The sequence below is a fragment of the Ruditapes philippinarum genome, unplaced genomic scaffold, assembly GCF_026571515.1.
Source record: "Ruditapes philippinarum isolate M1 unplaced genomic scaffold, ASM2657151v2 ctg2862_1_1_1_1, whole genome shotgun sequence".
Lineage (NCBI taxonomy): Eukaryota > Metazoa > Mollusca > Bivalvia > Venerida > Veneridae > Ruditapes > Ruditapes philippinarum.
In genome coordinates this window covers 33,939-49,777 of record NW_026858957.1, presented here as the reverse complement: position 1 = coordinate 49,777, position 15,839 = coordinate 33,939, and the positions used below count along the sequence as shown (strand labels likewise).

General features: G+C 37.1%; 1 protein-coding gene across 26 annotated transcripts; it reads right to left on the bottom strand.

Moving 5' to 3' along the window:
- Window positions 1-783: 783 nt before the first annotated feature.
- On the bottom strand, window positions 784-15,156 carry LOC132754780 (uncharacterized). 26 transcript variants are annotated; one of them, XM_060745489.1, is made up of 8 exons: window positions 14,918-15,151; window positions 3,819-4,058; window positions 3,392-3,526; window positions 2,463-2,762; window positions 2,294-2,336; window positions 2,186-2,239; window positions 1,808-2,131; window positions 784-1,696 (listed from the first exon to the last, which is right to left on the bottom strand). In XM_060745489.1, the coding sequence occupies exons 1-8, from the start codon at window positions 14,979-14,981 to the stop codon at window positions 991-993; spliced, it is 1,866 nt and encodes a 621-aa protein (XP_060601472.1). In that variant the 5' UTR covers window positions 14,982-15,151; the 3' UTR covers window positions 784-990. The 26 variants fall into 26 exon arrangements, with proteins under 26 accessions (XP_060601472.1, XP_060601478.1, XP_060601461.1 ...); XM_060745495.1 differs by having other exon boundaries at window positions 1,808-1,969; window positions 14,918-15,148; XM_060745478.1 differs by having other exon boundaries at window positions 2,294-2,762; window positions 14,918-15,154.
- Between the last annotated feature and the right edge of the window lie 683 nt (window positions 15,157-15,839).

Sequence of the window (15,839 nt, the reverse complement as noted above, 5' to 3'; positions counted from 1 at the left end):
AGGAATGAAATATTGTAATCAGACAACTTATTTGAAGACTCCGGTCTAGATTGCTTTTAGACACCTCGGAGTAAAGGTCACTGTTACAATATTTTTTTACAAAGATAATGGTTAACAGATGTTTATACTATGCAATTAATTGTTATAATTATTGGTACACATAAGAAACATCATAAAATATAGGTTAAGTTCAAATTTTCCTTCAGACTACAATTTTTTTTCAAATGTTAAGGTGGCGGGTTGGGGTATGAATCACCTAATCAAATGGGCAGATACCAGTATTGTACATGTCGGCGCAGAAAACACAATTGACGGGCGATAAGTATTCATCTACTTTTTAACATATCCCAACTGTGTTCGAGTAAATTCATAGTCAACATCCAAAGGAGCATGCTAACAAATTTCTGGCACTGTGCAAGCTTTACTTCACGTGAATTTTCACTGAAAATAACCACACTATCCGATGAGATGCGGCTTTTTTTAAAAGTCATAAAAACGTATATTTTCTCATAATAATAAATCCTTTTATCATACGATTCGTAAACGTCAACATTTCGTCGTTAAATATTCCAAACCAACCTTCAAAAAAAATGCTTTTCTGTTAAAGTTATAGGGTATTTAAGTTTGAGTGTCATCAAACTTTTAGTAACGTCATCAGCAGTTCGCCTCTTTTAAATGATAACATCGACATCCATTCATCAGCAAGAATGAATAACGCTGAAAGCCGTTCAAGGAAACAATTTTCAGCGCTTTTGTGCTACAGTAACAAGGAAAGAGTAAAACTTTTTTGTTCATTTAAAATATTCATTTATTCATGATACTTTCTAATAGACCTCATGCTTACGAAATCCATTTACTCTTTAATAATTTCTAAATTTTCCAACATAACAAATGATTTATTTTACAGAATGTAAATTAATTTAGAGAATGATTAAAGTATGATTATTAGTTAGTTAGTAAGTTTCGAACGTTTCGAAGATATATCTTTTATTATATGGTGTCTTTACACATAAAACCACACGGGTCTTCACAACATCTCTGTCCTCTGCCACAAGAAGAATCTGACGAACACGACCGGCCATTTTGTCGTCCGGCCGTGCACCTCTGGCCTACCACATCTGGACACCTGGGCTGACTACGCACTCCAGTAATGTCTTGACAAACATATCCACAAGGATGTGGACAACACTTTTCATTTTGACGGCACACCGCATCGGATGTGAAACACTCTCGGCGAGGTATTGAGTCATCACATGACGTAACTGTTACAGCAGGACATGGGATACTTTCTAACGGGTCCCTAGGACCAGTAGTTCCGGAACCCATGCTACCACCACCTGCAACTGAAATTGCCGTACCTTCTTGTGGCATGCTTCCACTTCCAGTTCTACTGTATCTAACTTCCCTATATTCCCTCATTCCACCAGAACTTCCACTGAAGCCCGTGGTACTGCTTGAACCCATTCCTCCGATCCTGTACCTCATTTCTCCTCCAGAGCCCTGTCCCCCAGCAGAAGACATGCTGTCCCTGTTCCTCATTTCCCCTCCTGAGCCAATTCCCCCAGCAGAAGACATGCTGTCCCTGTACCTCATTTCTCCTCCTGAGCCCATTCCCCCAGCAGAAGACATGCCGTCCCTGTACCTCATTTCCCCTCCTGAGCCCATTCCCCCAGCAGAAGACATGCCGTCCCTGTACCTCATTTCCCCTCCTGAGCCCATTCCTCCAGCAGTAGAAGACATGCCGTCCCTGTACCTCATTTCTCCTCCAGAGCCCATTGCTACAGCAGAAGACATGCCGTCCCTGTACCTCATTTCCCCTCCTGAGCCCATTCCTCCAGCAGAAGACATGCCGTCCCTGTACCTCATTTCTCCTCCTGAGCCCATTCCTCCAGCAGAAGACATGCCGTCCCTGTACCTCATTTCCCCTCCTGAGCCCATTCCTCCAGCAGAAGACATGCCGTCCCTGTACCTCATTTCCCCTCCTGAGCCCATTCTCCCAGCAGAAGACATGCCGTCCCTGTATCTCACTTCTCCTCCAGAGCCCATTCCCCCAGAAGAAGACATGCCGTCCCTGTACCTCACTTCTCCTCCAGAGCCCATTCCCCCAGCAGAAGACATGCCGTCCCTGTACCTCATTTCTCCTCCTGAGCCCATTCCTCCAGCAGAAGACATACTGTCCCTGTACCTCATTTCTCCTCCTGAGCCCATTCCTCCAGCAGAAGACATGCCGTCCCTGTACCTCATTTCTTCTCCAAACCCCATTCCTCCAGCAGAAGACATGCCGTCCCTGTACCTCATTTCTCCTCCTGAGACCATTCCTCCAGCAGAAGACATGCCTCCTCCAGACCCCATGCCTCCTCCAGGCCCAATGCCTCCTCCATATCCCATGCCATCTCCAGGTCCCATGCCTCCTCTATGCCCCATGCCTCCTTCAGCTCTCATGCCTCCTCCAGGCCCCATGCCTCCTCCAGGCCCCATGCCTCCTCCATATCCCATGCCACCTCCAGGTCCCATGCCTCCTCCAGTTCCCATGCGTCTTCCATATCCCATGCCACCTCCAGGTCCCATGCCACCGCTAGGCCCCATGCCTCCGTCAGGCCCCATGCCACCTCCAGGCCCCATACCACCTCCATGTCCCATACCCCCTCCAGGTCCCATGCCTCCTCCATGTCCCATGCCACCTCCGTGTCCCATGCCACCTCCGGGTCCCATGCCACCTCCAGCTCCCATGCCTCCTCCAGGCCCCATGCCTCCACTGGCACCTACACAAATAATGTTTAACAATTAGATACTTAGCCTTATTACTAAATTATTATTTCAATTGGTTTGGGGTTTTGCAGGAAAATAACTTATTTTAGCCATATGAATAAACATTAAATACGATAAATGAAAAACTTTCTTTCAGAGAGACAATTAATAATTATGCAGCTTGACCATATCTTGTCATACTCGTTTGTTATCATAAAGATAATTTATGTAAACTGTGTTTCGGACAAAGTCCATGAATGGGTTTCTTCCCTAATGGAAAGATTATTCCTCAGATAAATAAATTTGTATTCGGTCATATAATTTCTCGCATTAGCCATTCTTTTGTTAAAGGGGACTATAGCGTATGGCACTTACGTATGCCACCTCAACAGAAAAAAAGGAAAAAAATGTTCATATTAGAACGTTCGGTCGCAATAAACACGTTCCTCTTATACGCTATAATGTCAAAAGAGCAAGCGCAGTATATCATTGTTTACTACGGAAACACAGGAGGTGAGTATGATTAGAGGCTCCTATGGCTTGGAATTGAGAATATTAGTAATATCTCACCAACAATTATACAATTTAATAAACTCATAATTCGTAAGCACCTTTTAACATACAATTCATGAAGCAAACTAACCTGATCCCCCACCACAACATATACCACTTGCAGAAGCCCGTTGAAAACAGTACCCCCTCCCCGAACAATCTGCGTCACTCGTACACTCCCCTACTCCCGCAGATCCATCTATACAACGACTGCTATCCGGCGCACCTTAAATAACAAATACAGCTTTTAATTAACATGCTTGCTTAGATAATATATACTTTTTGCACTCCCGCAGAGTGAAGCAATGTTTACGACAAATTATATTTCAATTCTCTGCAAAATAATAAGCAAGTTTAATATGTATATAACTCTTGGTCCATGGTTATTCCAAACTTTGTTTCTTTTTAAATATGATAGTCGTAAAGACTGGAATATGCATGTATCCTAAAACATATTTCAGTTCCTGAACACGTTTCCATTTCCAAAGTGCAAATCTTTTTCGTTCCAAAATACATACCTAACCCGGCAGCCATTCCTCCAGCATGACCCATGGGGCCACCATGTCCCGATGGTCCACCTGAAAACATACCGCCTGCGATTCCATGTGGCATTCCAATTCCTGGTGGCATGCCTATTCCATATGGCATCCCAATTCCTGGTGGCATTCCAACTCCTGATGGCATACCAATTCCCGGTGGGAAACCCACTCCTGGTGGCATACCAATTCCAGGTAGCAGTCCAAGACTGCCGGACTGGCCTTAAAGTATAAAAATCATTAGTTTGCATATTTAAAAAACACTTTGATTAACCAGAAATAACATAATGTTGAGAAAAAAAACTTCGCCAAAAGTTGTCCATGTGACACAAAGCGAGCAGTACTACAAACTTTAGCAGAAATGGAGCACAAGATAACCCGTTTAGCACATGACTTTGGAAATTGTCGCTCTATTACATTTTGAATGTTTTAGGCTAAGCTACAAATGGTAAATAAACATATTATTGATACAGAAATATTTTAAATGGTATATTATATACATCAAGTGATCGCCAATATCAATTTTAATCACTACTCTTGGCTCTCGTTGCTTGCTGACACATTTCAATTCTTTGATGTGCATTTGATTCCGGCAAATAAATTATTTTTGTTGCTACTACACAATACCAGTAAAAATAAGTATCGAGAAGTTGGCACTGACATCGAAGATCGAAGATCGAAATTCAGTTTCTAGTGAATTTCGAGCTAGCGTTGAACTTCGAGCTAGCTCGAAGATCGAAATTCAAAGTAAACAAAAGCTGAATTTCGAGCTGGAGTTGAATTTCGAGCCAGCTCGAACATCGAAATTCAAAATTTTCAAAAGTTGAATTTCGAGCTGGAGTTGAATTTCGAGCCGGCTCGAAGATCGAAATTCAAAATTTTCAAAAGTTGAATTTCGAGCTGGAGTTGAATTTCGAGCCAGCTCGAAGATCGAAATTCAAAATTTTCAAAAGTTGAATTTCGAGCTGGAGTTGAATTTCGAGCCAGCTCGAAGATCGAAATTCAAAATTTTCAAAAGTTGAATTTCGAGCTGGAGTTGAATTTCGAGCCAGCTCGAAGATCGAAATTCAAAATTTTCAAAAGTTGAATTTCGAGCTGGAGTTGAATTTCGAGCCAGCTCGAAGATCGAAATTCAAAATTTTCAAAAGTTGAATTTCGAGCTGGAGTTGAATTTCGAGCCAGCTCGAAGATCGAAATTCAAAATTTTCAAAAGTTGAATTTCGAGCTGGAGTTGAATTTCGAGCCAGCTCGAAGATCGAAATTCAAAATTTTCAAAAGTTGAATTTCGAGCTGGAGTTGAATTTCGAGCCAGCTCGAAGATCGAAATTCAAAATTTTGAAAAGTTGAATTTCGAGCTGGAGTTGAATTTCGAGCCAGCTCGAAGATCGAAATTCAAAATTTTCTAAATTTGAATTTCGAGCTGGAGTTGAATTTCGAGCCAGCTCGAAGATCGAAATTCAAAATTTTCAAAAGTTGAATTTCGAGCTGGAGTTGAATTTCGAGCCAGCTCGAAGATCGAAATTCAAAATTTTCAAAAGTTGAATTTCGAGCTGGAGTTGAATTTCGAGCCAGCTCGAAGATCGAAATTCAAAATTTTGAAAAGTTGAATTTCGAGCTGGAGTTGAATTTCGAGCCAGCTCGAACATCGAAATTCAAAATTTTCAAAACCCGAATTTCGAGCTGGAGTTGAATTTCGAGCCAGCTCGAAGATCGAAATTCAAAGTAAGCTTAAGGCGAATTTCGAGCTGGAGTTGAATTTCGAGCCAGCTCGAAGATCGAAATTCAAAATTTGCAAAAGTTGAATTTCGAGCTGGAGTTGAATTTCGAGCCGGCTCGAAGATCGAAATTCAAAATTTGCAAAAGTTGAATTTCGAGCTGCAGTTGAATTTCGAGCCAGCTCGAAGATCGAAATTCCAAATTTTTAAAAGTTGAATTTCGAGCTGGAGTTGAATTTCGAGCCAGCTCGAAGATCGAAATTCAAGATTTTCAAAATCCGAATTTCGAGCTGGAGTTGAATTTCGAGTCAGCTCGAAGATCGAAATTCAAAATTTTCTAAATTTGAATTTCAAGCTGGAGTTGAATTTCGAGCCAGCTCGAAGATCGAAATTCAAAATTTTATTAATTTGAATTTTGAGCTGGAGTTGAATTTCGAGCTGGCTCGAAGATCGAAATTCAAAATTTTCAAAAGTTGAATTTCGAGCTGGAGTTGAATTTTGAGCCAGCTCGAAGATCGAAATTCAAAATTTGCAAAAGTTGAATTTCGAGCTTGCGTTGAATTTCGAGCCAGCTCGAAGATCGAAATTCAAAATTTGCAAAAGTTGAATTTCGAGCTTGAGTTGAATTTCGAGCCAGCTCGAAGATCGAAATTCAAAATTTGCAAAAGTTGAATTTCGAGCTTGAGTTGAATTTCGAGCCAGCTCGAAGATCAAAATTCAAAATTTTGAAAAGTTGAATTTCGAGCTGTAGTTGAATTTCGAGCGAGCTCGAAGATCAAAATTCAAAATTTTCAAAAGTTGAATTTCGAGCTGGAGTTGAATTTCGAGCGAGCTCGAAGATCGAAATTCAAAATTTTCTAAATTTGAATTTCGAGCTGGAGTTGAATTTCGAGCCAGCTCGAAGATCGAAATTCAAAATTTTCAAAACCCGAATTTCGAGCTGGAGTTGAATTTTGAGCCAGCTTTAATCTGGCAATTCGTGTCTTTTGAGCAAGCCTTGACCCGTAAATTATCTTTTATTTTGTCTTTCATTTCTAAAGTTTCGACAATTTTGACAGTTAATATGGTTCTATAACGGATACTTGCATACATTATCCGCTAGGCTTGAATTACTTATAAACAAACGTTTATTTCCTGCAATTTAACATATCAACAATCTTAATTTTTACCAAAAAATAAATAAATTAAAAAAAATACATGACTTTTTCATAGACTGACAAAAGTCATTAGACTTCTTTTTTTCTTATGAACTAAAAGTCGCCCAGTCAGCTCGATAGGTACAGCTTTTGATTTTAAATCCGGCGACCCGGGTTCCATTCCCGGGCGGCGCCATCTCGTTTTGATTCGTATAGATATTTTCTATCAAATTTCATTTCGCTTGTAAAGCAGTTTTTTGTTGTTGTTTTTTAAAACGAACCGTATGCCCTGAGCAGTTTAATTTTGAACTAGAATCGTATGTTAAGTCTTGCCTAGCTAAATCAATAGTTTAAGTATGTCACAGCCAATACTTAGAAGGAACATGATAATCAACATCAAAGTCATCAATTACTAAACCCGACAAAATGTCGCATTATTAAATCTTCTAGTTTTGTACACTATACATGTACTACAATGTACATGTACAAAGACAAAATACATAAGTACACACGACATAGCAACACAATATAATAATACCTTGAGAAGATAAGATATACCATTTTTAGAATCATATATCTGTTAATGGGAATACTCTCCCTAAAATGTAGAATCATATAACATTTCCCTTTTATTCAGCAGTTCTCTTTACATAAAGACCACATTGCAGACAAATCGGAAGAAACACAGAGCTAATAAGCTGATATTGTCAGTCCTTTTACCATTGCTATACCATTCATGAATTTGGTGTTTTCTAGGCTGGAACTACATGAGTACATTTGAGCCGCGTCATGTCAGAACCAACATAATGGGTTTGCGACCAGCATGGATCCAGACCAGCCTGCTCATCCGCGCAGTCTGATCAGGATCCATGCTGTTCGCTATCAGTTTCTCTACTTGTTATAAAGATTGTTAGCGAACAGCATGGATCCTGATCAGACTACGCGGATGCGCAGGCTGGTCTGGATCCATGCTGGTCGCAAACCCATTATGTTGGTTTTGTCGTGACACGGCTCATTTATTATACATGACGCAAATTAAATAAACTCAGTCTTTGGCCAGCCCGACGTCTCTCCCTCCCTTAAAGGCCTATTAGGCCTTAGAAATGCTATCGTTTTTATTTCTAAAAAAACTTTCTGTTTTTGTTATCGTTACACTTACATATGAAAATCTCATTTGCCACAAACACTAACTTTCTTTTGCTCTTTGTCTGTGTTGAAAGGGGTATAATCATAGTAAATGAGCATTTTGTATGGAAGTCAAAAATACAACTTTGTTTATATTTTGGCTACCTTTACGAAACATTACTGCACATACAGCGCAAATTTCATAAGTTGTTAAACATTTTATATACTCTAAATCTATTATTAAAACAGTATTAAACACATATTTGTCATTTCTAAAGAATTAAATATTTTAATGATACGATAAGATTCGTGCAAATTTCGTATAGCGCAGCACCACACTGCATCAAGCAGGAAGGGAAGCTTAATCTTATGTTGTTATAACTTGTCTCCAACCCATTTGCATTTTGATATATACTCATTATTTGTATAATATTTTTTGTAAACATGTATTTAATGCAAGTTCAACTGTCAATGACACGAGATAAACGACTGCTTCGATCATTGATGCAAATGGTTTAACTTCCCTCTTTAATAAATTATACATTTTGTATCTTTCGGTGCTATTTTCACTCATCAACAAAATATGTGTGTTTCAAAAAATAAAAAAAAACTGAAAAAAAAACCCTGAAAAACTACCATGCACATTTTTAAAGCATTTTACGTCGGAATAGAAAAGTGACATAATGATATAATCTTTACGTTTTCTACACATTTATAGATTAATAATATCTGTCAAGCCTCGTTACCGCACAATGGGCGGGTCCTCTCGGGACGGATATTCCGGTCCCAACCGCAAACATATGTCAGATATTTTTCTTGCATTTTCTGCCATATTATTTCATATTTAAAATGGTTTACCTAAATATGTATATGTTCATGGAAATTTAAGTCATTTCATCTATAACTATTTTCTTACAATAGCGTATTAACTTACAACTTAAAAAACAACGGCGAAATGACGTCATCCTAAGCACATATTTCCCTTCTAAAACGACGTCATTTTAACGCGGTTCATTCATAAAGTGCGCTAAAATGACCTTGTTGTTTGGCAGGCGACTCATCTCGCACTCCCATGCCAGATGAAATTTCCGGCATCGGTAAAACTCAATGAAACGCCAGTCTGCTATGCAAGAATAATAATATCTGTCATATGTCGAGCTTCGGACCGGAATATCCGTCCCGAGGGAAACCACCAATAATTTTTTTTTTTAAAATATCCCACTATCAAAATTACAGTTATAACTTATATGAAAAGGGCGAAGCCTTAAAGCGAGCTCGATTTACTTTTAAAGCGAAAAAGTATAAAATAAACGTTCATTTTTATTTTACATTTTCCGTTTTAAAATTGTCATTCGGTATTTTATTCACTGCTTCCGTTTATACTGGTCCCCTGTCCAATTATGGTTCCCGTATAAGTGACCAGAACACCAGTCTACGCTTCCGTTTTCAATCAGAATATCTCGATTTTTATCGTTATCTTGTAATTCGAAAAGTTGCGATAAGTAACTTCAGTACTTCGGACGAGTTTTCAAAACCATCACTATCTAGCTATGATTTGTTTTAATATTTGAGCCGTGTCACGACAAAACCAACATAATGTGTTTGCGACCAGCATGGATCCAGACCAGCCTGCGCATCCGCGCTGTCTGATCAGGATTCATGCTGTTCGCTATCAGTTTCTTTACTTGTTATAGGGTTTGTAAGCGAACAGCATGAATCCTGATCAGACTGCGCGGATGCGCAGGCTGGTCTGGATCCATGCTGGCCGCAAACCCATTATGTTGGTTTTGTCATGACGCGGCTCATTTGTATTTGATATTATAAAGTAAGACTCAGAGTATTGAATCAGATTGTTGAATTCTTTTTTAGCAGGGATCCAGGGGCATGGTGGGGTGGGTGTCCAAACACTGATTCTGCCACATGTTGTTATAAGAGACACATTAGAAACGGTGCACCGTCGGAATGACACAGTCGTAATAAATTACAATAACATACGCCTTTAGCTTTTATGGAAATTAAATAGGCATTACGTTTTTCTGTTTTAAATCCTAGAGAGTATCACATAAATATCTTAGAATATATCATCACTATTGCTAAATCAATCAAAGACAATCAAGTGCGCCAATCGTTGTATGGTTATATTAAGTTAAGAGAGTGTCGGTCTTTCCTTTTGTTTAAAAACACTGTAAATGATACGAACAAGCGCTCATCATAAGTAAGATTTCTTATCGGAATGTACTAGTAACCGGGGATAAAACGTCTAAATTGTGTTTGTGATAATCAAGTCTTCTTCCTGAAAGCTTCCAAAAAGGTAATAATGAACGGAAGTAGCAGTTGCTTGTTATTGTATAACATGGTATACATTGAAGCATATATGCTTGCAAGATAAGATACAAAATTGTCTTTATCTACTGAAAAATAGATTTGAAATTCGATCAAGCTGTAATATTTTTGTCCAACAACTTCAAGCTTACTTTGAATTTCTATTTCACTGAAAATGAAAGGTCACAATTTTTCCAACTGAATTGATTATTGTTATTATTATAACTATAAGCTGATTAATGATAAATATTAAACAAAAAATTTCTCGGGCTGTGCGCTGTATATACAGTGGAGAACGGAAACGCGCACAAATAACATGGCTTCCTACATCATAGACTGTTAACAAAACTAGATAATTGCGTTTTGTTACTTTTATGTCAAAATTGTTAACTTCACTGATATAGAAGAAAGTTTCATCGCAATGATAACTATATATACTTGGACTATTTTTGTTCGGAAGCATTCGCAAGGAGTGAGACAGCGTTGGAGCACCACACTAAATATTATTTTCCGGTATATTCCGGAGCTTCCAGCGGGTTAATACATGACTCGTTGGTTATTTTTATGTCCCAAAATATACATGAACACTTCTTCTTGTTTGAATGCCTTTACAAAATACAGAGTAAGCACGATGAAAACCAAGTTATTTTTTCAACACTTCTTGTATTTCCTGAATTACACTAACCTATTAATACCAGCAGGGACAGAGTGAAATTTAGCGCACTTACTATGAAGTCGCTTTCATCCGCTATCAGGGGAAAACCGAAGAAAAATTAATAGTATCTAAATAAATTATACGCGGTCTGAGATAACATGTATGATATGTATAAGTTAAATTGAAATAACATTTTAATCCAGTTAAAATATAATGTCTTATTATAACATGTTAGAGAAAAAGCCTTAGTTAACTGGACGCTGCCAATTTGAAACTCTTGGACTGGTACTATATTTGAGTTGTAATTAGATTTCAAGACGCTTTTGAAAAAAAAATGTTGTTAAAGCGCCAACAAAATTCAGACAGTTGTTAGTGGCAGTCTTCTGTCCCGAAGAAGACTTCCGGTAGAAGTATGATGTAGAAAATCAGTAAATAAACATTATAATCATTTAGAAGAACTGAAGTAACGATGATGAACATAAGAAATTACTTTTTAATATCCATTTTGATAAATCATCACGTTTGAATAAATTAAAAACTATTTTGATTAGAGATTAACAAAATAAGCGGATGAGATATTCGGAAATACTCGGAATACTTCAATGATAGGCTGGACATCACCTATTCATTCGTATCTTAAAATCTACTCATTATTTGACATATCCTGTGTATATATTGAACACTTTATGCTTGTTATTAAATCATGAAGGCTTTCTGCGTCTCATAGCTCCTAATGTCATATTACAATTGTACGAGTACTTATTTTCAAATGTAGGAGAGTAATTAAAATAATTTGAAAACATACGAGATACACGTATAAGAAAAGATCTATTTCAGATACTTCAGGATATATGATTGGTGTCGAGATTTATCGAGTCAAGATTCACATTCGTAACGACCAGGACAAACCTCCGATCCCCAAAATCAACCATATATTCGAATAATCCTTTTTAGCCTAGTTTTATCATGTTTTTTATATTATTTTGATAGTACCATTATTATTCTTTCCCGACAAAACAGCTTCAACTTGTAATTTAGGTTTGCCGCATCACCGCCTGTATTTAAAGTAGATGTTGCTCCGCGTAAGAAAAGTGTTCCAGTAATTTCCTTAAATAAAAACCTTTTTCACAAATACTCAAATTAATTTCCACCAAACAATTTCTTTCACATTATAATATATACTTCAGCCAATAATTAACATAAAATGCAATTAAGGTAGAACGCGACACTAGCGTCATGTAAAATGTTGACATATTTCAGATTAGATTCCGTTGGATTTTTTTTAATAATTTCAGCCAATTTTTGTACAGGACGTCAAAGTTGACCAACAAAGACCGTTCGCTGCGTATCCTTGACAACTGTTACGGGTACTTCCTAGCCAACGGCAAATACATTATCTTAAATGCTGCTGTATTCAACGGAAATTGTTTTATTTTTCTTTATGCTGAAATTTGTGTTAAAATTCCGCCATAAAAGACATTATGACCACTGCAGATATACCGAAGTGTACGGAATTCTACATAATTTTTTTATAAATAGGTCTGAAATTTAAAATACGGAGGTGTACAGGGCCGTATATCATGCAATACGTACATGACAAATATCGTTATTCGTACATTCGAAATATACGGCAACTTTATACTTTACTTAAATACGGATCTTTTTATTAAAAGTCCGCAAATTCCTAGCATACAAAATTTCGTAATCTTGCAAATACGGATTCTGTATACAAAAATAAAGAACCAAGATGTAATCCTGAATTACCATTTTCTTTTAAAGGAAAGAAATAGTGTGATCTGACATTTGTCAGAAAACATAAAAAAGTAAAGCTTTAAATAAATGTAATATTTTCCGGTTTTATTAACATGTCAATTGCATACTGATTATATGGTCAGTGAACAGAACATATAAACATCAAAAGAGACTCGACAGTGTCCGTAGCAAGTACAGACAAAAGAACCTACTCAAATTTCCCAAATTTTTTCCGAATGGAACTGTCCTGCACTGAAAGAAACCAACTAAACTTTATGTCAAGGACAATATTTGAAGAACATGTGTCAAATGTGTATCTTTAAAGATTTTTGTTTATTCATTATCTACAATTTGAGAATGTTTTCTTTTAAGGCAACAATGAGGCATACAAATGTGAAAAAAGAACAAATCTGACAAAAGTTAAAAAGATGACCACTTACGGAAATTCATTTGCAGTGTAATATAACGTAACGTAACGTCAACATGCACGTCAGTGTCAATGACCATTCAACGTTGGAAAACATGACAGTTTTGAAAAGATTAGGTGCAATAAGTTGATTCTTAAAAAATGTTCAATAAAATTGAAATTCTTGTTGAATTTCGATCTTCGAGCCAGCTCGAAATTCAACTCCAGCTCGAAATTCATCTTTTGAAAATTTTGAATTTCGATCTTCGAGCTGGCTCGAAATTCAACTCCAGCTCGAAATTCAACTTTTGAAAATTTTGAATTTCGATCTTCGAGCTGGCTCGAAATTCAACTCCAGCTCGAAATTCAACTTTTGAAAATTTTGAATTTCGATCTTCGAGCTGGCTCGAAATTCAACTCCAGCTCGAAATTCAACTTTTGAAAATTTTGAATTTCGATCTTCGAGCTGGCTCGAAATTCAACTCCAGCTCGAAATTCAACTTTTGAAAATTTTGAATTTCGATCTTCGAGCTGGCTCGAAATTCAACTCCAGCTCGAAATTCAACTTTTGAAAATTTTGAATTTCGATCTTCGAGCTGGCTCGAAATTCAACTCCAGCTCGAAATTCAACTTTTGAAAATTTGAATTTCGATCTTCGAGCTGGCTCGAAATTCAACTCCAGCTCGAAATTCAACTTTTGAAAATTTTGAATTTCGATCTTCGAGCTGGCTCGAAATTCAACTCCAGCTCGAAATTCAACTTTTGAAATTTTGAATTTCGATCTTCGAGCTGGCTCGAAATTCAACTCCAGCTCGAAATTCAACTTTTGAAAATTTTGAATTTCGATCTTCGAGCTGGCTCGAAATTCAACTCCAGCTCGAAATTCAACTTTTGAAAATTTTGAATTTCGATCTTCGAGCTGGCTCGAAATTCAACTCCAGCTCGAAATTCAACTTTTGCAAATTTTGAATTTCGATCTTCGAGCTGGCTCGAAATTCAACTCCAGCTCGAAATTCAACTTTTGCAAATTTTGAATTTCGATCTTCGAGCTGGCTCGAAATTCAACTCCAGCTCGAAATTCAACTTTTGCAAATTTTTGAATTTCGATCTTCGAGCTGGCTCGAAATTCAACTCCAGCTCGAAATTGAACTTTTGAAAATTTTGAATTTCGATCTTCGAGCTGGCTCGAAATTCAACTCCAGCTCGAAATTCAACTTTTGCAAATTTTGAATTTCGATCTTCGAGCTGGCTCGAAATTCAACTCCAGCTCGAAATTCAACTTTAGAAAATTTTGAATTTCGATCTTCGAGCTGGCTCGAAATTCAACGCCAGCTCGAAATTCTACTTTTGAAATTTTGAATTTCGATCTTCGAGCTGGCTCAAATTCAACTCCAGCTCGAAATTAAACTTTTCAAAATTTTGAATTTCGATCTTCGAGCTGACTCGAAATTCAACTCCAGCTCGAAATTCATCTTTTAAAAATTTTGAATTTCGATCTTCGAGCTGACTCGAAATTCAACTCCAGCTCGAAATTCAACTTTTGCAAATTTTGAATTTTGATCTTCGAGCTGGCTCGAAATTCAACTCCAGCTCGAAATTCAACTTTTGAAATTTTTAAATTTCGATCTTCGAGCTGGCTCGAAATTCAACTCCAGCTCGAAATTCGCCTTAAGCTTACTTTGAATTTCGATCTTCGAGCTGGCTCGAAATTCAACTCCAGCTCGAAATTCAACTTTTGAAAATTTTGAATTTCGATGTTCGAGCTGGCTCGAAATTCAATTCCAGCTCGAAATTCAGCTTTTGTTTACTTTGAATTTCGATCTTCGAGCTAGCTCGAAGTTCAAAGCTAGCTCGAAATTCACTAGAAACTGAATTTCGATCTTCGATCTTCGATGTCAGTGCCAACTTCTCGATACTGTAAAAATATGATTTTTAAAGATAAGAAAGTGAAAAATAGTCCTCATATTTACCATGACACTTGGATATAAACGCCAAAACCAAGAAAATAACGCCGAGGTTTTTCTCACTATCCATATTTTAAACGCGTAATAACGGTGCGTTTTATCTTCGGTTGAGAATTACTAACGCACCCTTCGATTTTATTTAAACAAGTAAAGATGAATTAAGCTGTATTATTCAAATTAACAGCAGTATAAAACAATTGACGAATACAGGTTGTTTTTTCCGCGATAATTATGTTTTTGTATTTGAAATCGCAATGTAATTGTTAATTAAGAAACAAAATGAAAGTGGTGAAATTGATTACAATTAGCTTCATTTGTCTTAAGTTACCTTAATCATACATTATCAATCAAACAAAACTTTGTATATAAACGTGTTAAGATTTACAATCAACGTAAAGTTATTCATATTCGATTCCCCATTTTTTATGTGATTTCAACTTGCCTAAAATAGAAGATCTACGTGAATAACATTGCGCCATTAAAGTGACATTATGTTCATTTTTTCTTTGTCAAATTGAGGTGAGTAAGATATATACGGAAGCGTCCTGGTGCCAATTTAACATTTTAAATTAAAAAAAAACTCCTACGTAGAACCTAGGAGATAAAAAAAGCCTAATTAGGAGTTTATAACTCCTACGTAGGACTTTGTAACTCCTACGTAGGACTTTATAACTCCTACGTAGGAGATATAAAAACCTAATTAGGAGTTTTAAAGTCCTACGTAGGACTTACAAACTCCTACGTAGGACTTTTTAACTCCTACGTATGAGTTAAAAAAGCCTAATTAGAAGTTAATAACTCCTACGTAGGACTTTATAAGTCCTACGTAGGACTTTATAACTCCTACGTAGGACTTTATAACTCCTACGTAGGAGATAAAAAACCTAATTAGGAGTTTTTAAGTCCTACGTAGGAGTTTAAAAGTCCT